The sequence below is a fragment of the Hemitrygon akajei genome, chromosome 25, assembly GCF_048418815.1.
Source record: "Hemitrygon akajei chromosome 25, sHemAka1.3, whole genome shotgun sequence".
Lineage (NCBI taxonomy): Eukaryota > Metazoa > Chordata > Chondrichthyes > Myliobatiformes > Dasyatidae > Hemitrygon > Hemitrygon akajei.
Genome location: NC_133148.1, coordinates 6249296 through 6274201, shown reverse-complemented (window position 1 = coordinate 6274201; position 24906 = coordinate 6249296). Strand labels below are relative to the sequence as shown.

At 43.7% G+C, this 24906-nt stretch overlaps 2 protein-coding genes across 7 annotated transcripts in view; both read right to left on the bottom strand.

The window, feature by feature from the left end:
* Positions 1–4143, bottom strand: part of LOC140716342 (calpain-8-like) — a 190420-nt gene extending 186277 nt beyond the window's left edge. Inside the window, exon 1 of the mRNA XM_073028983.1 lies at positions 3842–4143. Coding sequence (XP_072885084.1) covers positions 3842–4069 — 228 coding nt within the window. The 5' untranslated portion in view covers positions 4070–4143. The remainder of the gene's footprint in view (positions 1–3841) is intronic.
* Positions 4144–10718: 6575 nt separating this feature from the next.
* The window catches only part of LOC140716340 (reticulon-1-A-like), a 161869-nt gene continuing 147681 nt past the window's right edge, over positions 10719–24906 (bottom strand). For all 6 annotated transcript variants that reach the window (XM_073028977.1, XM_073028978.1, XM_073028979.1 and 3 more), the window contains 4 exons: positions 18475–18544; positions 17345–17391; positions 15044–15102; positions 10719–14070 (listed from right to left, as the gene is read on the bottom strand). In XM_073028977.1, the coding sequence (XP_072885078.1) occupies positions 14028–14070; positions 15044–15102; positions 17345–17391; positions 18475–18544 (219 nt within the window). In that variant the 3' untranslated portion in view covers positions 10719–14027. The remainder of the gene's footprint in view (positions 14071–15043; positions 15103–17344; positions 17392–18474; positions 18545–24906) is intronic.

The following is a 24906-nucleotide window of genomic DNA, read 5'->3' as shown; positions in this document are numbered from 1 at the left end:
TGTTAGGTGCTACATTTTGGTAGGACTAATCAAAATAGGACATACATGGTAAGTGGTAGGGCATTGAGGAATGCAGTAGAACAGAGTGATCTAGGAATAATGGTGCATAGTTCCCTGAAGGTGAAATCTCATGTGGATAGGGTGGTGAAGAAAGCTTTTGGTATGCTGGCCTTTATAAATCAGAGCATTGAGTATAGGAGTTGGGATGTAATGTTAGAATTGTACAAGGCATTGGTGAGGCCAAATATGGAGTATTGTGTACAGTTCTGGTCACTGAATTATAGGAAAGATGTCAACAAAATAGAGTACAGAGGAGATTTACTAGAATGTTTCAGCACCTAAGTTACAGAGAAAGGTTGAACAAGTTAGGTGTTTATTCTTTGGAGTGTAGAAGGTTGAAGGGGGACTTGATAGAGGTATTTAAAATTATGAGGGGGATAGATAGAGTTGACATGGATAGGCTTTTTCCATTGAGAGTAGGGGAGATTCAAACAAGAGGACATGAGTTGAGAGTTAGGTGGCAAAAGTTTAGGGGTAACACGAGGGGAAACTTCATTACTCAGCGAGAGGTAGCTGTGTGGAACGAGCTTCCAGTAGAAGTTTAAAAAATTGGACAGGTATATAGACAGGAAAGGAATGGAGGGCTATGGGCTGAGTGCAGGTTGGAGAGACTAGGTGAGAGTAAGCGTTCAGCACTGACTAGAAGGGCCGAGATGGCCTATTTTCGTGCTGTAATTGTTAGATGGTTATGATATGGTTAATTCGAGAGGGAGAAGTCACATGAATCAGTATCAATGGAATAAAGGGAATTACAGAGGCATGAAGGAGGAGCTTGCCCGGGTGGATTGGAGGAGGATACTGACGGGGATGATGGCAGAGCAGAGGTGGCTGAAGTTTCTGGGAATAGTTCACAAAACGCAGGATAGATATGTCCCACAGAAGAAGTTGTTCTCAAGTGGCAAGGGTAAGCAACCATGGCTGACAAGGGAAGTTAAGGACTGCATAAAGGTCAATGAAAGGGATATAAAGTACCAAAAGTGAGTGGGAAGTTGGATGATTTTGGAATTTAAAAAACCCAGCAAAAGGCATCTAAAAAGCCATAAAAACAGAAACGATGAAATATGAGGGGAAACTAGCCAATCATATAAAGCAGGATACTAAAAGTTTTTTCAGTTATATAAAGAGTAAAAGGGAGGTGAGAATTGATATTGGACCACTAGAAAATGATGCTGGTGATGTAGTAAAGGGGGACAAAGAAATGACAGATGAACTAAATGAGTACTTTGCATCAGTCTTCACTGTGGAAGACACTAGCAGTGTTCCAGTGGTCCGTGAGTGTCTGGGAGCATGAGTGAGTGCCATTGCTATTACAAAGGAAAAAGTGCTAGACAAACTGAAAGGTTTTAAGGTGGATAAGTCACCTGGACCAGATGGACTACATCCCAGAGTCCTGAAATAATTTGCTGAAGAGATAGCAGGTACATTGGTCATGACCTTTCAAGATTTTGTGACTCTGGCAAGGTTCCAGAGGACTGAAAAACTGCAAATGCCACTCCACTCTTTAAGAAGGGAGGAAGACAAAAGAAAGGCCAGTTAGCCTAAACTCAGTGGTTCAGAAAGAGTTGTGCATTATTAAGGATGAGGTTTTGGGTACTTGGAGACTAATGATAAAGTCAAAGTCAGCATGGCTTTTGCAAAGAGAAACCTGGCCTGACATATCAGTTAGAGTTGTTATATCAAGGAAATAACAAGCAGGGTGAACAAAGAGAGGCAGCAGATGTCATTTACTTGGATTTTCAGAAGACATTCGATAAGGTGCCACATATGAGGCTACTTAAGATAAAATCCCATGGCATTACACGAAAGATACTGGCATGGATAGAGGAATGGCTGACAGGCCGGAGGCTGTGAGTGGGAATAAAGGAGACCCAGTGACTAGTCGTGTACCTCCAGGGTCAGTATTGAGACTGCTACTTTTCACATTGCTTGTCAATGAATTGATGGCTTTGTAGCGAAGTTTGGAGATGATACGAAGACAGGTGGAGGAGTAGATGGTGCTGAGGAAGCAATGTGATTGCAGGAGGACAGACAAATCAGAAGAATGGGCAAAAAAGTGGCAGATGGAATAGTGTTGGGATATTATAATGCATTTTGATAAAAGGAACAATAGTGCAGACTATTATCTAAATGGGGAGAAGGTTCTAACATTGGAGGTGCAGAGGGACTTAAGAGTTCTCATGCAAGACTCCCAGAAGGTTAATTTACAGGTTGTGTCTGTAGTAAAGAAGGCAAATGCAACTTTAGCATTTATTTCAAGGGGAATAGAATATATAAACAAGGAGATAATGCTGAGGCTTTATAAGACCATACATGGAGTATTGTCAACAGTTTTGGGCCCCATATCTCAGAAAGGTTGTGTTGTCATTGGAGAGAGTCCAGAGGAGGTTCACGAGGATGATTCTGGGAATGAAGGGGTTAACATATGAAGAGTGTTTGGCAGCTTTGAACATGTACTCACTGGAATTTAGAAGAATGGTGGGGATCTCATTGAAACCTACCAAATGTTGAAAGGACGACATATGGTGGATGTGGAAAGAATGTCTCCTGTAGCGGGAGTGTCCATAACTGGGGGCACAGACTCAAAATTGAGGAGCAACCCTTTAGAACAGAGGTAAGGAGGAATTTTTTTCACCAGTGTAGTGAATCTGTGGAATGCTCTGCCACAGACTGCAGAGTCTGTGGGTACACTTAAAGTGAAAATTGATAGTTTCCTGACTGATCAGGGCAACAAAGAATATGGAGAGGGAGGTGTATGGGGTTGAGTGGGATCTGGGATCAGCCATGATGGAATGGTGGAGCAGACTTGATGGGCTGAATGGTCTAATTTTGTTCCTATGTCTTATGGTCTTACTTCCCGGGACTGTCTGTAAATACTGACACACTCTTTGGGACCTCCTGTAAAGACACACACACACACACACACACACACACACACACACACACACACACACACACACACACACACACACACACACACACACACACACACACACACACACACAAAGAAAACTGAGTTCCCTCACTACTATGTAATGTTGACTCTGTGGTTAAGAAGCTGAACGGTGCATTGGCCTTCATCAACCATGGGATTGAGTTTAAGAGCCGAGAGGTAATGTTACAGCTATATAGGACCCTGGTCAGACCCACTTGGAGTACTGTGTTCAGTTCTGGTCGCCTCACTACAGGAAGGATGTGGAAACCATAGAAAGGGTGCAGAGGAGATTTACAAGGATGTTGCCTGGACTGGGAACATGTCTTATGAGAACAGGTTGAGTAAACTCGGCCTTTTCTCCTTGGAACGATGGAGGATGAGAGGTGACCTGATAGAGGTGTATAAGATGATGAGAGGCATTGATCGTGTGGATAGTCCGAGGCTTTTACCCAGGGCTGAAATGGTTACCACAAGAGCACACAAGTTTAAGGTGCTGGGGAGTAGGTATAGAAATGTCAGGGGTAAGTTTTTTAACGCAGAGAGTGGTGAGTGTGTGGAATGGGCTGCCGGCAACGGCGGTGGAGGCGGATACGACAGGGTCATTTAAGAGACTCCTGGATAGGTACATGGAGCTTAGAAAATCAGCGAGCTATAGGTAAAGCCTAGGTAATTTCTAAAGTAAGTACATGTTCGGAACAGCATAGTGGGCCGAAGGGCCTGTATTGCGCTGTAGGTTTTCTATGTTTCTATATTTGTAAGTCAGGAGGCCATTATATTTATTTGTCGCTTGGAGCCGGGCAACACCTCCCCTGCCCCGCTCTGTGCTCGCACCCGATCGCCGCTACTCACTGCGGGTCGGAGCCACTTGATGCTGGACTCATCGATCTTGCCGAGAGACCCTTCGTCCGCGGGGAATGTGGGGTCTTCGAAGAGCTGGCCATCACGCAGGCACTGGTCGCGGATCTGCTCGAAGTTCTGGTGCCTGAAGTTGAGTGGATTGTCCCGGGACCCGGATTTGGACGCCGTGTCCACCGGGACCGAGGGCTCAGTAGCGGACGAGGAGTCGGAGTTTCCCATCGCACTGTCGAGACTACGAACAACCTGTTCAGCACTTCCTTCTTATCGCCTTACTTAAGTCTCTCACATTCTCCGCCCTCCACCCCTCCTCTTCAAATAGTCCCTCCCTCTGCGCCCACACACTGTCCTCTCTTCCTCCACCCTCTCACAAACACTAATCCACCTCTACCAATCCCACATACTCCTCTCTCCCTCTGCCCCTCACACACTCTCCTACCTCCATCTATCCGCCCCCACACACTCTCGTCACACCCTCCACCACTCCCACACATCTCCTCATCACCCATCCCTCTCTCACGTTCTTCCTCCACCCCCCACACACTCTCTAATCCCCCCTCTACCAATCGCACACACTCCTCCCTCCTTCCACCCCTCCCACTCACTCCCCTCCCTCCACCCCCTCCCCGCTCCCACACACTCTTCCCTTCTTCTACCCTTTCACACTCTCTCCTCCTTCCACTTCTTCCTCCCACATATTTTCCTCCTCCACTCCTTCCTCCCACCCACTCCCCTTCCCCTCCACCCCTGAAACACATTTTCTTACCTACCTCTGCCCCACCCAGTCTAATCATCCCTCTGCCTCTCCCACACTCTCCTCTCTCTGCCCCCAAGTGCCCCTCCCTCCCTCCCTTCCTCTCACACACTCTCGTTTCTCCCTCTGTGCCGGTCGTACACTCCCTTCCCTCCCTTCCTCTTTCACACTCTCATTTCTCCCTCTGTCCCTGTCATATACTCTCCATCTCTCTGTTCACCCCCTTGTTGTCCCTTCGTGTTCTCTCCAGCTCCTTCCTCACCCCCTCCCTTTTCCTTCCTGCCACCTGACATCTTCCTCCTTTTCTCTCTCTCTCCCTCCCTTTCCTTTCTGTCTTCTCGCTCATTTCCCACCCAAAGCAATGGTAGGGTTCAACTGTTCATCATGTTTGACAATCATCTGTTCTCAGTCATCGCCTTCGTACACCGCCTCAGAGAGATCAAGCCCTCATCACCCTCTCCCAGCTAGCAGGATCATTGCTTGCCAGAGATGTTCCTTAATCCCCACCGATCACAGACACTTCCTTTGGTCTCTACATCTGTTCGACATATAATCTGTCAGATTTCAAACTTTCTTGTGTAAAACAGACTCAAAAGGCAAAGTCAGTTTATTATCAAAGAATGTATACGCCACCATATACTGCCCTGAGATTCATTTTATTGTAGACATTCACAGTAGATACAAAGGAACACAACTGAATCAGTGAAAAACTGCGCAAAGACTGACAAACAACCAATGTGCAAAAGAAGACAGGCTTTGCAAATACAAATAAGCCAACAAACAACAAATAAATAAAGAGATTAACTAATTTATAATACTGAGAACATGAGTTGTAGAGTCCTTGAAAGAGAGTCCATAGGTGTGGGTCCTGAGGCTCCTCTACCATTTTCCTGATGGTTGAGTTTTTTCCCCTCTTCTTCTATTCCCCTTTTCTCCTCACCTACCTGTCAGGTCTCTCTGGTGTCACTCCTCCTTCCCTTTTTTCCATGGTCCACTATCCTCTCCTTTCACAAACCTTCTTCTTCAGCCACTTGGTTTCATCTATCAACTCTAACTTGTCCCCCTTCCCCTCCCCCCACTTTCCCCTTCCTTTCTGGTCCTGATGAGGTGTCTTGGTCTGAAATACTGACTGTTTCTTCATTTCCATGGATGCTACCTGACCTGCTGAGTTCCTCCAGTACCTTGTGTGTGTTGCTCTGGATTTCCAGGATCTGCAGAATCTCTTGTGTTTTTGAGTATAAGAGTTGTGATGTTATGTCATGGCTGGACAAAGCACTGGCTAGATCTCATTGGGGTGTTGTGCACAGTTTTCGTCACCACACTACAGAAAGGATCTGGCTGCATTGGAACAAGTGCAGAGTGATTGGAGGGCTTTCATAAGAAAGCTGAGCAGACAAACTATCAAGATGCCTCACAGCTTGGTTTGGCAACTGCTCTATCCGTGGCCACTAGAAACTGCTGAAGTGCATCACAGAAACCAGACTTGCCTCCGTGAACTCTGACTACACTTCGTGCTGCCTTAGTAAAAGCAGCGGGTAAAATCAAAGACCGCACCTAACTGGGATATTCTCTCTTCTCTCCTCTCCCAACAGGCAGAAGTTACAAAAGCCTGAAAGACCTTAAGACCATAAGATATAGGAGCAGAAGTAGGCCATTCAGCCTGCCATTCATTCATGGGCTGATCCAATTCCTCCAGTCATCCCCACTTCCCTGCCTTTTCCCCATATCCTTTGATGCCCTGGATAATCAAGAACCTATCTATCTCTGCCTTAAAAGCACCACTTCTGGCAACAAATATCACAGATTTACCACCGGAGAAAGTAATTTCTCCGCATCTCTGTTATAAATGGACATCCTTCAATCCTGAAGTCGCGCACAAGAACAGTTTCTGCTCTGCAGTTGTAAATGGTTCCCTAGTAAAATAAGATGGACTCTTGAGCTCATGATCTTGTGTTTTATTGTTAACTTTCCCTGGAACCGAAACTCTTTTATTCTGAATTATTTCTTTTCACCTTGTTCTACCTCAGTACACTGTGTCTGATCTGTATGAACAGTATGCCAGACAAGCCTTTCCCTGGACCTCAGTACATGTGACAACAAACTAATTCCAATTATAAAATTATGAGAGGTGGCTGGTCAGAGACTTTTTCCTAGGGAAGTCTAAAACTGGAGGCACAGGTTTAAGTTGAGAGGGCAAAGATATGGGGTAAGTTTTTCTTGCAGATGTTGTTGGATGTACTTGTGTATATGTAGTTGAGACAGGTAGAGTTTCAATGCTTAAAAACCACTTAGATGGTTTCATATCAGAATCAGGTTTATTATCATTGACGTATGTCATGAAATTAGATGTTTTTTTGCAGCAGTGCAGTGCAATACATAAGAAAATTACTCTAAGTTTCAATAAGAATATACATTAAATATTTATTGATTTATTTATTTTGGCTTTTCAAGCCACACTGCCCCATTAACTCCTCAACCCCAATTAATCTGAACCTAGTCATGGGTCAAATTATAATAATCTACATAGTACGTCTTTGGAGTATGGGAGGAAACTGGGGAAAACCCACATGTTCCATGGGAGGACATACAGAGACTGCATCCAGAAGTGCCAGAATTGAACTTTGAATTCCGGAATGTCCTGAGCTGTAAAAGCATTGCACTAACTGCTAAGCTACCATGCCATCCAAGATAAACTAGGTCAGAATTAGTACATTTTGTAGTCAGAACACACAGCAGCCACATTGTTAGTGGTGGAGGAAAGATGGTGGACTGCATACCAATCAATCAGACTACAAGGTCCTGGATGTTGTTGAGCCTCCTTATTGTTGGAGCTGCAGTTCCCCAGGCAAGAAGTGAGTCTTCCATCACTCTTCACAGAATGCTCAGCCTATGACCTGTTTTTGTAACCACAATGGTTATGTGGAATTTATTGTTTTGTGGTAGCAGTACAGTATGAGGTAGAAAAATTACTCTGAGTTACAATAAATAAATACACAGTGCAAAAGAGATCATGTTCATGGGTTCATCAACCATTCAGAAATCTGCCAGCAGAGGGGAAGAAGCTGTTCCTGAATCATTGAGTGCGGGCCTTCGGGCTCCTGTACCTCTTCCCCAATTGTAGTAATGAGAAGTTATGTCCTGGATGTTGAGTGTCCTTAATGATGGATGCTATCTCCTTGATGCATTGACTTTTGAAGATGTCCTCGATGGTGCCTGAAATGAAGCTGCAGCCCTCTGTGACCCCTTGTGGCTTTGCATATTGGAGACTCCATACCAGTCAGGATGTAGAGTCTTTGAAGAGTACATATGCACAAACCCCTGATCAAGTTTTGCTGCTGCCATGGCTTTTTCATGATTGCAACAAAATGCTGAGCTAGGACAGGTCAACTTGACATGTTGATATTCAGGATCTGCTCAACCCTTTGCTGCTGACCTCTCAATGAGGTGAAAGGTGATAAGTGCTATCTGCATTTGAGTAACTGCTTCTCACTCTGCTTTTCTTTCTGGGTTTTATGTGCCACTCTCACTGCCACAGCTCTGAGCCTCACTCTGACTGCCTGCCATTGACTTTATCCTGTGCCTGATATATGCCTTCAGCCACTGGCTTCCCGCTCACCAGGTCTGACCTATCACAAGCCAGGTTGTACTCCTTCATCTCCCCCACCTTTGTATTCCGTCTTCTGCCTCCTGCTGTTCCAGCCCTGAAGAAGGGTCTTGGCCCAAAATATTGCCTATTTATTTTTCTCTATAGATTCTGCAAGACCTGAGTTCCTGCAGCATTTTGTGTGAGAGGAAGATGTTTAAAAGGAGATTTGAAGGTAAAGTTTTTTTTATATACACAGTGAGTGGCTGATATCTGGAACACCTTGCCAGAGGAGGTGATGGAGTCAAATGCAAACAACACATTGGATAAGCATTTGAATCAGCAAGACTTGTAGAAATAAAGACCCAATTAGGGCAAACAGGGTGAGATAAAAGGGTCAACATAGACATGCTCGGCTGAAGGGCTAGATTCTGTACTGTGTGAAAGTCCTGAGTGAGAAGGACGAGACAAGTGACAGAGTCTGGATTTGGGACAAGGTTGCAACTCAGTTTCTGCAGCAGGGTTGCCCTAGTTGAATCTATGGACCACAATGGTGTAGGGGTGGCTATTCAGCTAGTGCTAATCTCCTCCATACATCTTCTGTCAACGAATCTGTTCACCAGTAACGTGGAAAGGCAAATACAAGCAATACTCATATTGGTCAGTGGTCAGTGCCAGTGATCCAAGGCAAATGTCTTCCCTGCCTCCAGGTCAGAGAAAGGACCAGTCAGTACAGGTTTACCAGGATGTCACCTCAATGAGCTGAAAGGAGAGGATATTTGCTGTAAGGAGAGGGTTTGAGCACTAAGAAGAGGGTATTTGCTGCCAGAAATGGGTAGAAGCTGTAAGGAGAGGGCATTTGCTGTTAGGAGAGGATATTTGCTGTTCAAAGAGGGTATGAGCTCTAAGAAAAGGGTATTTGCTGCCAGAAGTGGGTATAAGCTGTGAGACAGGGTATTTGCTGCCAGAAGTGGGTATAAGCTGTGAGACAGGGTATTTGCTGCCAGAAGTGGGTATAAGCTGTGACAGGGTATTTGCTGCCAGAAGTATAAGCTGTAATGAGAAGGTATTTGCTGTAAAGAATGGGTATTTGCTGTAAGGAGAGAGTATTTGCTCTAAGGGGAGGGTATTTGCTGTACAGAGAGGGTATTTGGTGCCAGAAGTGGGTATTTGCTGTAAGGAGAGCTTATTTGTTCTAAGGATTGGGTATTTCCTGTACAGAGAGGGTATTTGTTCTAGGGAGAAGTTATTTGCTTATTTGCTGGAAGGAGAGGGGATTTGCTCTTAGGAGTGAGCACTTGCTGTACAGAGAGGGTATCTGCTGTAAGGAAAGGTTGTCAAACTAGAATTGTTTCCTCTGGAGAGCCAGGGGTTGAGTGAAGACCTCATAGAAGCTTATAAGATTACAAGAGACATTGAGAGGGTAGTCAAATGAATCTTTTTCCCAGGGTGAAAATGTCAAATGCTGGATATGCAATTAAGGTGAGATATGCATTTTAAAGCAGAAGTACAAGGCAATTTCTTACACAAAGTGGTATGTGCCCAGAATGGGCTGCCAGGAGTAATGGAGGTGGCAGATAAGATAGTGGGAGTTTAGACACAGGAGATCTTGTGTAAGCAGGAGGGACTTAAGTTTAATTCTGCATCATGTACAGCATTGACATTGTGCTGTACTGTTCAATGTTCTAGTGTGCGTAAACACCAGCAGCCTGGAAACACTGCCAGAGCTGATTTCAGTTATTGCCAAGGGTAAATATTGTAGGCTTGAGTTATTGCCGAGGGTGAATCCAGTAGTGCTGTGTTCTCATCCGCCCCCCTCACTTTACATTGGCGGTACAGCTGTAGAAACTGAAAACAGTTTCATACTCCTGGGAAATGCATGTCTTTCATAAAATTTAATGCCTCCTACACAATCAGGAAGGCTTAGCAATGCCTCTAATTTCTGAGGAGGCAGTAAAGAGCATCCTGACAAGCTTAATATGGAAACTGCACTGTGGCAGACAGGAAGGCTCTACAACGGGTAATCAAAACTGTCCAGTGCATCACCGGCAGCAGCCTACCCACCATCAAGGAGATATACACAGAAATGTGCTGGGAAAGGACCACCCAGTCTGTCATACTCCCAATGGGGAGGAGGCTACGCAGCATCCACGCCAGGATCACAGACTCAAAAACATTACTCTCCCCAAGCAGTAAGGCTGATCAACATCTCCACTCACTAACTCGCTTCTCCACACCCCCAACCACTATTTCCTGTTGTACAGACACTCCTGTGCCTAGCATCACTTTAAGGATATATAATCAATCTATGTATAGGCTATCCTATGTATTTACATTTACTGTTCTCTTTAAAATTATTATTGTGTTCTTTGTGATTTTTGTGCTGAATTGGATCTGGAGTAATGATTATTTTACACTTTACACTTGTGTACAGGAAATGCCATTGCACAATCTTGAATCTTGAATCTGGCCACTCCTGCCATTTATGATTTTTTTGTTATTTCCTTTTGTACTTAGACAGCATCCAAAAAAAATCTGAAAACAGCACAATTTTATTGAAGTGTTTTTTACCATCCACGAGATGATCATCTGCAGTGGTGCACTGGAACCGGCTGTACAGTTAGAGTTCATGGCCTGCTTTGAGGTCAGCTATTGTCATATGAATGTTACAGATTCCTGTGTTAACACCTACAACTGTTTACATCCATGTAAACTTGGAGTAGCTGTTCACCTCTGTGTAATGGTGCAAAACAGGCAATAGGGGGCAGACCACCTGTTGTAAACATGACCAATTTTCCCATTGGCTCATTGGGAGATTTCATTACAAATCCAGAGACAGGAATTTAAAACAGCCTTTCACCTTACTCTCCTGCAGCAATGCCCCTGGCTGGAGGGTATTATTACAGTGCGATGTTTACATCCCTTTATGCAAACAGACAACGGAGTTTATAATGGCATAAAGGAATTGCATGCAGATGTAGGATTCGTAATATATTACAGATTTTTGGTGCCTTGCTTCTTCTACATAAGCACTCTTCTTTAGGAATAGATACTCCCCAAAGCTGACCCCCACCTAAAACTGATGAGCTCCCTCTCCTGCACCCCAACACACTCACAGCTGCAAGATATTATATGGTGAGAGGAATCACAGTTAAACCTCTCCTCGTGAGCCACACACACACACTCCCAAAACACAGATAAAAGAGAGACAATAGTGGATAGCAGACCGTTGGGAAATGACACTGGAGAGGTAGCAATGCGGAACAAAGAAATGGCAGGTGAACTGATTAAGTGTTTTGTGTCAGCCTTCACTGTGGAAGATACCAGCAGTATGCCAGAAGTGTGAGAGTGTCAGAGGGAAGATGATATGTTGTTACTGTTACTAAGGAGAAGGTGGGGAAGCTGAAAGGCTAAGTCATCTGAACCAGATGGACTACACCCCAGGGTTCTGAAAGAGGTGGCTGAGAGATTGTGGAGGCATTAGTAATGATCTTTCAAGAATCATTACATTCTGGCACGGTTCTTGAGGACTGGAAAATTACAAATGCACTCCACTCTAAGAATGGAGGGAGACAGAAGAAAGGAAATTATAGGCCAGTTAGCTTGACTGAATGGTTAGAAACATATGGTGGTTTTGGGATACTTGGAGGCTCATGATAAAATAGACCAAAGTCAGCATAGTTTTCTAAAGGGGAAATCTTGCCTGGCAAATCTGTTGAAATAACAGGCAGGATAGACAAAGGAGAGTCAGTGAATGTTGTGTACTTGGATTTTCAGAAGACCTTTGCCACACGGGAGTGCTTAACAAGATAAGAGTCACTTGGAGGCACATGATAAGTTTAAAGGAAAATACCAGCACAAATAGAAGATTGGCTGACTGGCAGGAGGCAAAGTGTGAGAATAGAGGGGACCTTTTCTGGTTGGCTGCCGGTGACTAGTGGTGTGGAGCAGGGGTCAGTGTTGGGGCTGCTTCTTTTCATGTTAATGTCAATAATTTGGACGAAGGAATTGACGGCTTTGTGGCCACGTTTGTGTACAATACTAAAGTAGGTGGAGGTAGCAGGAAGTCTGCAGAAGGACTTAGACAGATCGGGGATGGGCAAAGAAGTATCAGATGAATACATGGTCATGCACTTTGGTGGAAGGAATAAAGGTGTGGACTATTTTCAGAGGTAGAGAGGGAACTGGGAGCCCTCCTGCAGGGATCTCTAAAGATTAACTTGCTGTTTCAGTTGCAGGCAAGGAAAACAAATACAATATTAGCATTCATTTCAAGAGGACTAGAATACAAAAACAAGGATGTGATGCTGAGGCTTTATATGGCATTGGTCAGACCGCTCTTGGAGTATTGTGAGCAGTTTTGGGCCCTTACCGAAGAAACAATATGCTGGCACTGGAGAGGGTCCACAGGGGGTTCACAAGAATGATCACAGAAAAGATAAGGTTAACATATGGGGAGTGTTTAATCCCTCTGGGCCTTACTCATTGGAGTTTTGAAGAATGGTGGGGGTGGTCTCATTGCAACGTATTGCATATTGATAGGTCTGGATAAAATAGATGTGGAGAGGATGTTTCCTGTAGTGAAGTCTAGAACCAGAGGGCACAGCCTCAGAATTGAGGGACGTCCATTTTGAACAGAGATGAGGAAAAATTTCTTTAGCCAGTCGATGGTGAATCTGTTGAATTCATTGCTACAGACATCTGTGTAGGCCAAGTCATAGGGTATATTTAAGGTGGAGGTTGATAGGTTCAAGGCATCAAAGGTTATGCGGAGAAGCCAGGAGAATGGGGTTCAGTGGGATAATAAATCAGCCCTGATGAAATGGCAGAGCAGACTTGATAGGATAAATAATTTACTTCTGCTCTTATGGTCTCTCTCTCTCTCTCTCTCTCTCTCCCCCACCCCCCCCACCCCTCCCTCTCCCTCTTCCTCTCCCTGATGGATCTCCCTGGTTGGCTCAAGACCCCTGTGCAACTTTCTCCTCTTGAACCTGAGATTGGTGACTAAATCCCCAGTGCAGACTCAGCACAGTGAGAGAGACTGGGCAATAGCAGCAATTTTCTTGGATCAGCCTTAAGTAGAAATGCAGCAGTAGCTGTCAGAAAGCCAGTACCAAGCCCCCCACCAACCCCCAGCCCTCTTCTGCTGAGGCTCAATATGATTGGAATTTGTTTACATCCTGTGCTGAAAATTTGTCCATGTTTGTAAATCTTCTTCAAGCCCCACCTTTGAAATTTTTCCCTTTTAGTATCTCACCCCACAAACTCTATCCCAGAACCCAATCAAATCCCACCTATAACTCTGTGTCCTAAACCTTTATTAACCCTTTGGCAGATTAAACCCTCTCCATTAACCCTTCTATCCACAAACCTCCCATCAAAAATTCACACCCTATAATTCCCCATACCCCTAACCCCTCTAGCAAATATCCCACTTCTCCCATCCCTTCTTCTATAAATCCCCCCCCCACCATTAGCTGCACTTTTCCCATTGAAACCCCATAACTCAATAGCACCCTACAGCCCCAAACCCAATCTATTCTTACTATTCCCTCATAAATGGCATCCACATTTCCCCTGGGATCACATGAGGACACATGATATCCATGTGGCCAGTTTGCCTCATTCAGGGATTCAGGCCTGAACCCACATAAAACCAGGTGTACATCATGTGAAAGGGGAAGACTCCAATACTTGGTACGGGGTGTATTTAAGTCTCTAAATTCACTGCATCCAGTGTTGATGTTCTGATTGCTGTCAGGTTAAGACTTTTATTGACAAACATCGTTTGGGATGTAGGGTCCCAGACCTGGGTTCCAGCCACAGTTCCTGCTTTTCCACCATTATTCCGCTTTGGGTCTTGATCCCGGAAGCTTGGACTGGATTCTGTAACAGGAAAAAAATGAAGAGGTACTGAAGACAGTTGAAGAATGTTCCCCATGGAAAGCTATCCCGGTTTGGTAGTTTGGAGTGCGGATGAAGGAATACCTTCATATCTAAACAATGGAGTGTGCAACAGGTGTGTCAGTGGTCAACATGAGCATGGAGAGGTCAGCTGGGGACGGAAGTTAGTTGTCAAACATTACTGGGTGAAGGGTCAGTGAGAGAGTGGTTAATTGGTGAGGGGGTCAGTGGAAGAGAGGTCAGAGGGTGAAGGTTCAGTGGGAGACAGATCAGAGGGTGAGGGACCAGAGGTCACCAGGTGAAGGTCTGGTATTAATCCAGATAGTATTCCCATTCTCATACTGGTACTTGTGTGGATTCTTCACCCTCAGAGAGTGACCTCACCGCCACCTTTCCCCAGGATATCTCAGCCTCAGAGTCATCCCATCCCACACCCCTCACCTTCACATCCAATATTTCGAAGTTTCATGAGAATCTATCTGTCCTACCCCAAATCACATGTGTAGTTAAACCTACCTCACACTCATTTTATTAGGCACACCCCTACACCTGCCTCAGTTAAACTTACCTCACTGCCTCACATGGGCCTCAATTAAACCTACCTCACCTGCCTCACCTACCTCACGCTCATTTTATTAGGCACACATGCTTGTTAAGGTAAATATCTAATCAGCTAATCATGTGGCAACAACTCAATGCCTACAAAATGTAGGCATGGTCACATGGTTCAGTTATTGTTCAGACCAAATATCAGAATGGCGAGGAAATGCTACCTAAGAGACCTTGACTGTGGAACGAGTTGGTGCCAGATGGGGTGGTTTGAGTATCTCAGAAATTGCTGACCTCCTGGATTTTCATGCACAACCGTCTCTAGAGTTTATGGAGAATGGTGCGGAAAAACAAAAAACATCCAGTGGGTGTAAACACCTTCCAACCGCAGCCAATAAAAACATACTTTGCTGTTACATCCTTGATTTGTCCTCTCAGGAGCCCCAGGTATTGGTTAATCTGCACCTGGTGGGAAAGAGAAAAATTCAGTATGAAGGCAGTTGATTGGCAAGTTCCTGACACACAGTGAGGACTCTATCCACTCCACAATCCTTTCAGTGGAAGGTGGCACATGGAGCAGTGACCATGATCCCTGATGCTCACTTGTTGTTCTGGAGTGGGGAAGAAGGCTGGGTCTGGTAGAACGTGTCCTGACACTAGGGTTGGGTGGGGGCTGCTGGAATGAGGCAGATGTCTGTTGTGACTTCCTGAGCATCAGTCCTCCAATGGAATGGCAAGTGAACCAGCATCAGCGTACACTCCATCACCAGCAAAACAAAATGAGCTGTTGGAGGAACTCAGTAAATCAGGCAACATCTGTGGAGGGAAATGGGCAGTCAGCATTTGCAAACACATCTTCTCCCCAAAGATGCTGCCTGACCTGCTGTATACTTCCAGCAGCCTGCTTTTTTTTGCTCCAGCTTCCAGCATTTACAGTTTCCTGTGTCCTCCCGCTGCATTGAGTCTCTCTAATGGTCATTACAAGGAGCAGACCACATCGCTGATGTGCCCAACACCAGCCTCCTGAAATACTCTATTCCATGCTCTATGTGGGGAGGGGATTATGAGGAGAGGAGTGGAGCTGATTCAAGGATGTACTCAAAGGGAAGAAACACAGATTTCCGGTGAACCTCTGGTCTGTGGAGAATAAGTTTGCGATCATACTGAGAACCTCTTTAGGAGCATGCAGATGCCCTGTGTGAGTGAAGTTTGTAACATTTTTATATGTTTAGGATAGCACGGTAGTATTGTGGTTAGCATAATGCCATTGCAGAGCCAGCAAACCAGGTTCAGGTCTGCCACTCTCTGTAGATTTGCACACTCTCCCCATGACCACATGGGGTCCTTGATTAGAAAGGGCATCAAAGGTTATGGAGGGAAGGCAGAATGGGGTTGAGAGACATAATAAATCAGCCATGACGGAATGGTGTAGCAAACTCAATGAGGCTGAATGGCCTAATTCTGCTTTTTTGTCATATGGTCCATCAGGCCATTTTTCAGAAGCCACCGATGACCTGGGAATTTCCATAAACTGCCAGATGGATGGTGGGGGTTTAGCGGGGGGGGGGGGGGGGGGAAGGGTTTCTGGGTGTGCTCCACAGCCTCACATCAGCCAGCAGGAGGCACTGAAGAGCCGTGGGAGGCTGTCGTTCACAGTAAGAGGCAATGCAGAGACCAACACCCAAGAGAGTTGGGAGGCAACTGGGTGTCTATGTGGAAGTTACAGCAAGGCAAGGGCTAAGATAAGATGCAACCTTCATCGAGGATCTCCACCATCCCAGGCCATGCTTTTTTTCTCACCGCAGCCATCAGGAAGAAGTTACAGGAGTCTCAGGACCCACACCACCAGGTGCACAGTTAATTATCAGGCTCAAACCAGTGGAGATAACATCACTGAACTTCACCCGCTCTATCACTGAACTGTTCCCACACCCATGGCTTCACTTTCAAGGACTCTACACCTCATTTTCTCATACTTATTGCTTATTTATTTATTATTACTATTTCTCTTTTTTTCCTTTTTTCTTTTTGGACAGTTTGTTGACTTTTGTATGCTGGTTGTTTGCCCGCCCTGTTGGGTGTGGTCTTTCATTGATTCTATTGTGTTTCTTATATTTAACATGACTAACCACAAGAAAACGAATCTTCAGTTTGTATATGGTGATATAGAATATATGTACTTTGATAATAAATTTACTTTGTGCTTTGTATGTCCAGGCAAAGTCAATTTACAGATAGTGTGCAGCCAGCCAAGGCAAGAAAGGCCTTTAAACATAGTTTGCCTTTGCACTGCAGGGGGCAGATTTAATTGATGTACCAGGACAAAATAAGGACGTAAACAAAGGATTAGGGGGGGTCAGTTACTTTACCAATTCTGTTTCTAATTGGCCTTTAATGTGTAGATTCTGTTGTCTATTAATACCTGCATTATAGTAGTGTGATTGGTAATTGATCATGCAAATAAATAATCTGAATACACACAAAGTTATCAATCGGTCAATATTTGTATCCACTAAACAAGTCTATATAAAAATGACATTTCTTTGTTCAGACTTCAAAACAGTGTGATGACAGGTGCTGAGCTGGTCTCTTCGTGCACAAGTAACTAAAGAAAGAAAGTGGATTATCAGAGTCCAGTTTATCAGTGACAACATCTAGGGCAGGGAACAGACTTGGGCGTTAAAAGTCAGGTGAGCTCAACACTAACCTTATGCTTCCTGTAAACCAGGGGAACGATGAAGGCACCAACTACAACTGGAAGAATAAGAGAGAGAGAAAGAGAAATCAGGGCACAGAGATCATTAACCAGGCAACACAAAAATAGGTGATATTGCCGATAGTGAAGAAGGTTATCAAAAATTACAGGGGTATCTTGATCAGCTGGTTAAGCAGACCAAGGAATGGCAAATGAAGTTTAATCCAAGTAAGGAAGTGCTGTAAAATAAATCGAGGTGTGATTTTTCACAGTAAAGGGTAGGACCCTGGGGAGTGTTGCAGAACAGATAAATGTTTTCCTGAAAGTGTTGACACAGATAGACAGTGTGAAGAAGAAGGCTTTTGGCACACTGGCATTCATCAATTACGGCAATAAGTATAGAAGTTGTGAGTTCCTGTGCAGTTGTACAAGACATTGGTGACACCACACTTATGTTCAGTTTTGGTCACTCTGCTATAGGAAAGATGTTATTAAACTGGATGGAAAGTGTGTGGGAAAAGATTTACAGGGATGTTGCCAGGACTTGAAGGACTGAATTATAGAGAAGGGTTGGACAGACCAGGTGTTTTTTCCCTTGGAGCAGAGGAAAAGGAGGGGTGGTCTTACAGAGGTATGTAAAATCATGAGGGGCACAGATAGAGAGAATACACTCAGTCTTTATCCCAGGTTTGGGGGTCCATGCTTCTTAGCCAATGGATGCAGGGAGGTGTGTCACTCGGCTGTCACTCCAGTGCACAGAGGGCTCACCTCTGACCTTCCTGCCCCACGGCACCTGACCAGGGGCTGGTGAGCTGACAGGACCCCCGATCACTGGGGCAAGTAACAGCAGGCAATCGTGTAATGACTGGCAACCACCAGGAGCCAATGTGATGGCACCCCACCCCCTTCACTCCTGTCGCCCTGGCAACATGACCCTGCTTTGCTCCCAAAGCCGTCAATGAACAATTCAGAAGCAGGGAACTGGCAGAACCTCTGGGATCTGATTGGAGAAGACATCGTATGACACCTGGAGCTCCAGTCTGAGTCACACATGCTCAGTAGCTTCCAGAGATGTGAGAACCACTCCAGAATGTTCCTGGGAATGTTGAGTCTCCACAGTAGCAGTGATAGCTGCCCCTTACCCAGAATGGTGAGAGTAAGTCCATTGAACAGTGCCCCAATGTACGTCAGCAACCAGAGTAGGACTCCGAACTGGAAGAGAGGGAGAGGGAGACAGCTCAGAGATACTATTCACTACACATCTTCATATATCCATAAACAATGGCAGGTCACTGACTCTCTGACAGACACCCAGAGAGCCCCATTCGCCCTCCGTTCTCATGAATAACACACACCCAACTCGCTCATGAAAATGGCCAGTTTCCATCAGGTAGCAATTTCTAGACTAGACACCACCTGCTGCTCTGTCTGCCTAGTCTTCAGTTTCTCTTCCTCCACTGACCTTAGCCAACTTTGGTTCTGACTATCTTTATTTAGCATCACATCTGCTTCACCTGGTTCCTCACTAAGTGGGATGTTTGTGGAATATGGAGTAGTGGTGGTGTCAGGTATGATCAGTATAAGCGGTTGTCTAGTCCCTTAATGGAGAATGAGTGCATGACTTGGGGAGACTGATACATGGGCAGCACCACAGGGTCCTTGGCAACTACCTAGAAAGTGACTGGGACACTTCACTGTAGCAGCCTTCCTCTGCCTTCACTGCCATTGTGATGTGTTATCATCTTCTGCCGGCTCCACCATTGAGGTCTTGGCTGGATTGCTCTTTGTCTCGAACCTCCCCCTATACCTTACCACATGGGTAACCCTACCAGGAGCTGAACTCCAGCTTTCGGGATCACAGGAACTCATAGGCTCTACCCATGACAAGGTGACAATCCTCGGAGAAGAGGAATTAGGAGTGATGACACAGCAGAGATTAACAGAGGTTCTGCTTCAATGTACCGGGTCCTGGAGTACAGTGTGCAGTTCTGGCCTCCTTACTTGGAGGAAAGGTATGAAAGTTTTAGATGCTGTGCAGAAGACATTCATTAGATTGAAGGGGTTAGCCTAAGAGGAGAGTTTGAGTCACCTAAGTTTACACTCATTCAAAAGAATGAGAGGGAATCTAATAGAAACATATAAAATTATGAAAGGGATAGATAACTCCACCATGGACAGTCCCAAGCCCGGCTATGAATTGAGCATGGGGCTAGCAACCCCGTCCCATAAAAGCCCAGTGCTACAGAAACACCAAAAGAAGAATCAAAGACCTTATCCCTAGGAGAGGAAGGATCTTGGCTTAGAAGATGTATGAAGTCATGTGGTGAAAGTGATCAATCTTCTATCCACCCAGGACAGAATACTCTGGCATGCTGTTGCTGTGGCCTATGCAGCAAGAGGGACGATGGGCTTATGAAGAAGATAGATATAGAACAGGAAAGTTGCTTCCACTGGTACGTGAGACTGGAACTAGGGACATAATCTCAAGATTCAGGGGAATAAATTTAGGATGCAGATAAGGAGAAATGGCTTTTCTCAGAAAGTAGTGAAACTGTGGAAATCTTTGGTCAGGGAGGCAATAGAGACTATCTCATTTGATATATTTAAGACACAATTAGATAGGTTTTTGAATTAAGGGTTATGTGGAAAAGGCATGGAGTCAGATCAGCCATGATCCTGTTGAATGATGGAGCAGGCTCGATGGGGGAGATGGCTGACTCCTGCCTGAATTTCTTGTGTTCTTATAGCAGGAAGCCTTCATTGTAAAGTGTCAGTGCACAGTGGCGGGAGGGGGGGGGGGGGCTTGTACCACCTACAGAATGTACTGTAGTACTCTGACACCATCACTACCACTTGTGCAGCCAAATCTGCAGCAAGAATCTATTTATTATATTGTAAGTCAACAATTGACAAACAACTGACCACCATTTCTATCTCAGTGTGTCACAATGCACCAAAGGGCATTTTAGAGAAGGTTTTCTTAAAATAAAGGTCTTGTTCAAGCACAAACAAAATGTTTTTGTCAGTTCATTCCCCAGAGGTACTGTGCTATGACTGTCCACCCAATTTTAGAACCAACAGATGTCTTCAGAACTTGTAGGTGCTAATAAAGTCAGAGTTCTTTCCCTGTCAGAACAACAGTAAAAATTTTATTTATTAATTTAGAGGTAAAGCACAAATTGGGCCCTTCCATCCCTTCAAGCTGTGCTGTCCCAGCCACCCTTGATTTAACCCCAGCGTAATCACAGGACAATTTACAATGACCAATTCGCCTACTAACTAGTACATCTTTGGACTGTGGGAGAAAAAATCACACACAATCCACTGGGAAGACATATAGACTTCTTACAAATGACATCAGAATTGAACTCCAAACTCTTTTGCCCATGCTACCTCGATGCTACTGTGGCATTCATGAATTTCTTGATCGGAGATGATACCATCAACAGTTTGTGTTAAATTGTATAACAATGAAGTGTTTGGGGTCACATGCACAAGAGTGAAGAGCTTCTTAGAGTCATCACTGAGCTTAGTTGTAACAGCAACAGAAAGAAATGTGTGTGCAGTGACAAGTTAAAATTTGGTAAGATTGTCAGGGTACAAAGAATATATTAGCACATGGTTTCCTGTGTGGTTTTTTAATAGATTTAGCTAGAGATTAGCTTTAATTGTCAAATGGTCATCAAAAGATACAGTAAAACGCATTGTTTATTTCAAATGTATGGAGTATGGGCACACTTCCTGCACTAACAAAGCTTGCCCATTATTCGCTAACCATAACTGTACATTTTTTGAATGGGGGAGGAAACTGGAGCATGGGGGGAATTTACAGACACCTTACAGACAGCACATCTGAACCCTGATCATATAGCTGGTGCTGTAAAGTGTAGCACTAATTGCTATGCTATTGTGCAGAAGTAATTTCTTGTAATGAGACTACATTTTTATCGTTGCCAGAAACTACAAAAGGTATCTGGGGTGGCATGGTAACATAACGCTTTTTCAGTGCTGGCTGTCTCTAAAGAGTTTTAGGGTCTCCCATTACTGGGTGGGTTTCCTCTGGGCACTCCCCAGATCCTAAGACATACCAGTTAGTAGGTAAATTGGTCACATCAGTGGTGCAGACCCACTGAGCCAGAACTACCCGTGTCTCAAAATAAAACAAATAAATATTGAAACATTTGCAGTAATTACTTAGTTTTAACAGGAGACTCTGCCTACTAATGGAGTGACACACAGATCTGTGTGGCTGCAATTAATTCTTCTTTAAACTTTGAATTTTTAACTTTTATTTGTCAGATCTTAGAGGGGAATAGTTGTTACTATGTTACAATATTTAAGAAGTGGAAAGCAGCTTTCTGAATCCAGCAATGGAAAGGGGAAGAAGTTGGAGGAAACACCAGCCTGGGTCGAACATTTAGAAAATTCGCTGATGGGTCTTGATAAGAAGATAGACAACAACACGATAAAACTTGATGCTACCTCTTCTGAGATGAAATCGTTACGAGAGAGTTTTCAATTTGTGCAGGAAAACATTATTTCTCTGAATTCTGAACTTAAAGAGGCGAAGCAGCAAAATGTGGAAATATCAGCGCGTTTGGAGAAGTCACAACAGAAGATTATTGATTTGGAAGCAAGATTTTGTCAGAATAATATTCGACTTGTTGGATTGAAGGAAGGATCCTAGACTGGAGATTTATTAGACTATTTTGCTAACCTGTTTCAATCTCTGTTTTTGGATATTTTATCTCAACCTCCCGACATTGAAAGGGCATTTAGAATTTTTACAGCGACATCTTGACAAGATAGACCAAGGTCAGCTTTGGTCTCCTTTCTTCATTTTAAAGTTAAAGACCGAATTATAAAATACGCAAGGAAACAAAAAGTTTTTAAATTTAAAGGTTCCGAGCTTCATTTTTATGAAGATTATCCACGGGAAGTTATGGCTCTGCAGTCTGAATTCGTTCCAACCATGAAGATAGCCCATGATAAGGGATTATTCCCATCACTTCAATATCTAGCTCGATTAAAATTAATTCCCAAAGATTCGACTCCACGTGTTTTTCTGGACCCCAAAGAGGCATTGGACTACGTAAACCCTATTCCGTTTGTAGCCAAGGTTTGAATGGTTTTAGGTCTGCTGAATAACCGTTCTTCTGGAAAGAAGATAAGCTTTGAATATTTTTGATTTGCTTAAGATGTCCTTTGATTGATCGACCATTTAAAGAAGATGCGATCCTTTCGATGTGAATGATGAATGACTTTTCGAAATCTGTTTGGTCTACTGAGTGAATTAAGACAACGGATAGACTGTTTGATTATCTGTTTTATTATTTGTTTTATTCTCATTTTTTTCATTAACTAAGTGATAGTTTCCATAGTTCATAAGGTCTTTTTTCCTTATATATATAGTTGGGAGTGCTTAGTCGATAGATAATTAGTTTTTTCTAAAAAAAAGTTTTTCATTGGGCGTGTCAGTTAAATGGAAAATGGTGCTGATTTTTCTTCCCTAGAGATTACATAGGTATTTCTACCTTTGTTTAATTTTTATAGTTTTGGCAAATTGTTTTGCATTCCCCAGCGTGTTTTTAAGGATTAAGTATAAACATTTTTTTCTCTGAACTTTTATGCTGGATATGGGGAGCTAGATGTTGTAGAGAAAGACGGAACAGTGCTGGCCTTTTGGCCCATATTGCTCTGCTTACCTTTCAATTTACTTCATGATAAATTTAATGCTTCTGTCCTGTACAGAATTCTATTCGTCTTTCACCATGAGCCTATTTAGGAGTTTTTTGAATGTCCTTGTTGTGTCTGCCTCTATGACTACCCATGGTATATCTTTCCATGTACCCACTAGTCTAGGAAAAAACATCTCTCCCTACTTTCTTCTGATCACCGTAAAATTGTGTCCTCTTGTATTAACCATTTCAGCTGGGAATCTGTTCCATGTTTTAATGATGACCCAGCCTTACCAGTGTCCATTGTTTCAGCACAATAATACCCTGTAAAGTAATGGAAGGCATTAAAGTAAATTGATATTTAAATTGCATATATATCAGTTAGAACTAAGGCCTGTAAGTGGGCAGAAGAACCAGTTAACATGTCTTGATATGGTGGTGTGTTGCTTTGTAAGGCTTTTTATATTTAGCAAAATATTTTTTCCCTTTGCAGGGATTTTTTACTTTAGGGCCGTATCTTGTCTTTTTTTGTAACTGGGGGGAGAAATTAAGGAAAGCTTTTTAAAACCACTATTATAAAATGGGCAGCTCGCGGAGTCTCTCTTTTTTTTCTCTATGGGGAGGCATTTCGGCTTTTTTTGCCGAATTTCAGGCTTTTTGGGGTGGTGGGAGGATTGGGGTTAGTTTTGATTTACAGGTTTAATTGTAAGATTAATTTTAGTTTTCTTTTTGGTATTTTTTTCCCATTACGGAGTTCCGGAGCATGCATATTTTGTGTATGGTTGTACTTATCACCGCCAGTTTTGATTAGCCTGCGCTGGTAGGGTGTTAAATAAGTAAATTTTTTTTATGGCAGTTAAACAGATAAATGTTATAAGCTGGAATGTACATGGTTGGAATCATCCTATTAAGCGAAAGATGACTTTTAAAATCATTAATCGATTCCAACCCAATATAATTTTTGTTCAAGAAATGCATATCAAAACGGGCAATCAAAATAGATTTTTTAAAATATGGAAGGGCCTTCAATTTCACTAAGGAGGACATATATAATCTTCTGGAAATAGTAAGGGACCGAGGGTCTAGTGAGATGGAGGAACTGAGGGAAATACATGTTAGGTAAATAGAAGGGATTAAAGGCAGATAAATCCCCAGGGCCAGATGGTCTGCATACCAGAGTGCTTAAGGAAGTAGCCCAAGAAATAGTGGATGCATTTGTAATAATTTTTCAAAACTCCTTAGATTCTGGATTAGTTCCTGAGGATTGGACGGTGGCTAATGTAACCCCACTTGTGGGGAAAATGCTAGAGTCATTATCAAAGATGTGATAACAGCACACTTGGAAAGAGGTGAAATCATCGGACAAAGTCAGCATGGATTTCTGAAAGGAAAATCATGTCTGACGAATCTTATAGAACTTTTTGAAGATGTAACTAGTAGAGTGGATAGGGGAGAGCCAGTGGATGTGGTATATTTAGATTTTCAAAAGGCTTTTGACAAGGTCCCACACAGGAGATTAGTGTGTAAACTTAAAGCACATGGTATTGGGGGTATGATATTGATGTGGATAGAGAATTGGTTTGCAGACAGGAAGCAAAGAGTGGGAGTAAACGGGACCTTTTCAGAATGGCAGGCAGTGACTAGTGGGGTACCGCAAGGCTCAGCACTGGGACCCCAGTTGTTTACAATATATATTAATGAATTAGACAAGGGAATTAAATGCAGCATCTCCAAGTTTGCAGATGACACGAAGCTGGGTGGCGGTGTTAGCTGTGAGGAGGATGCTAAGAGGATGCAGGGTGACTTGGATAGGTTAGGTGAGTGGGCAAATTCATGGCAGATGCAATTTAATGTAGATAAATGTGAGGTTATCCATTTTGGTTGCAAGAACAGGAA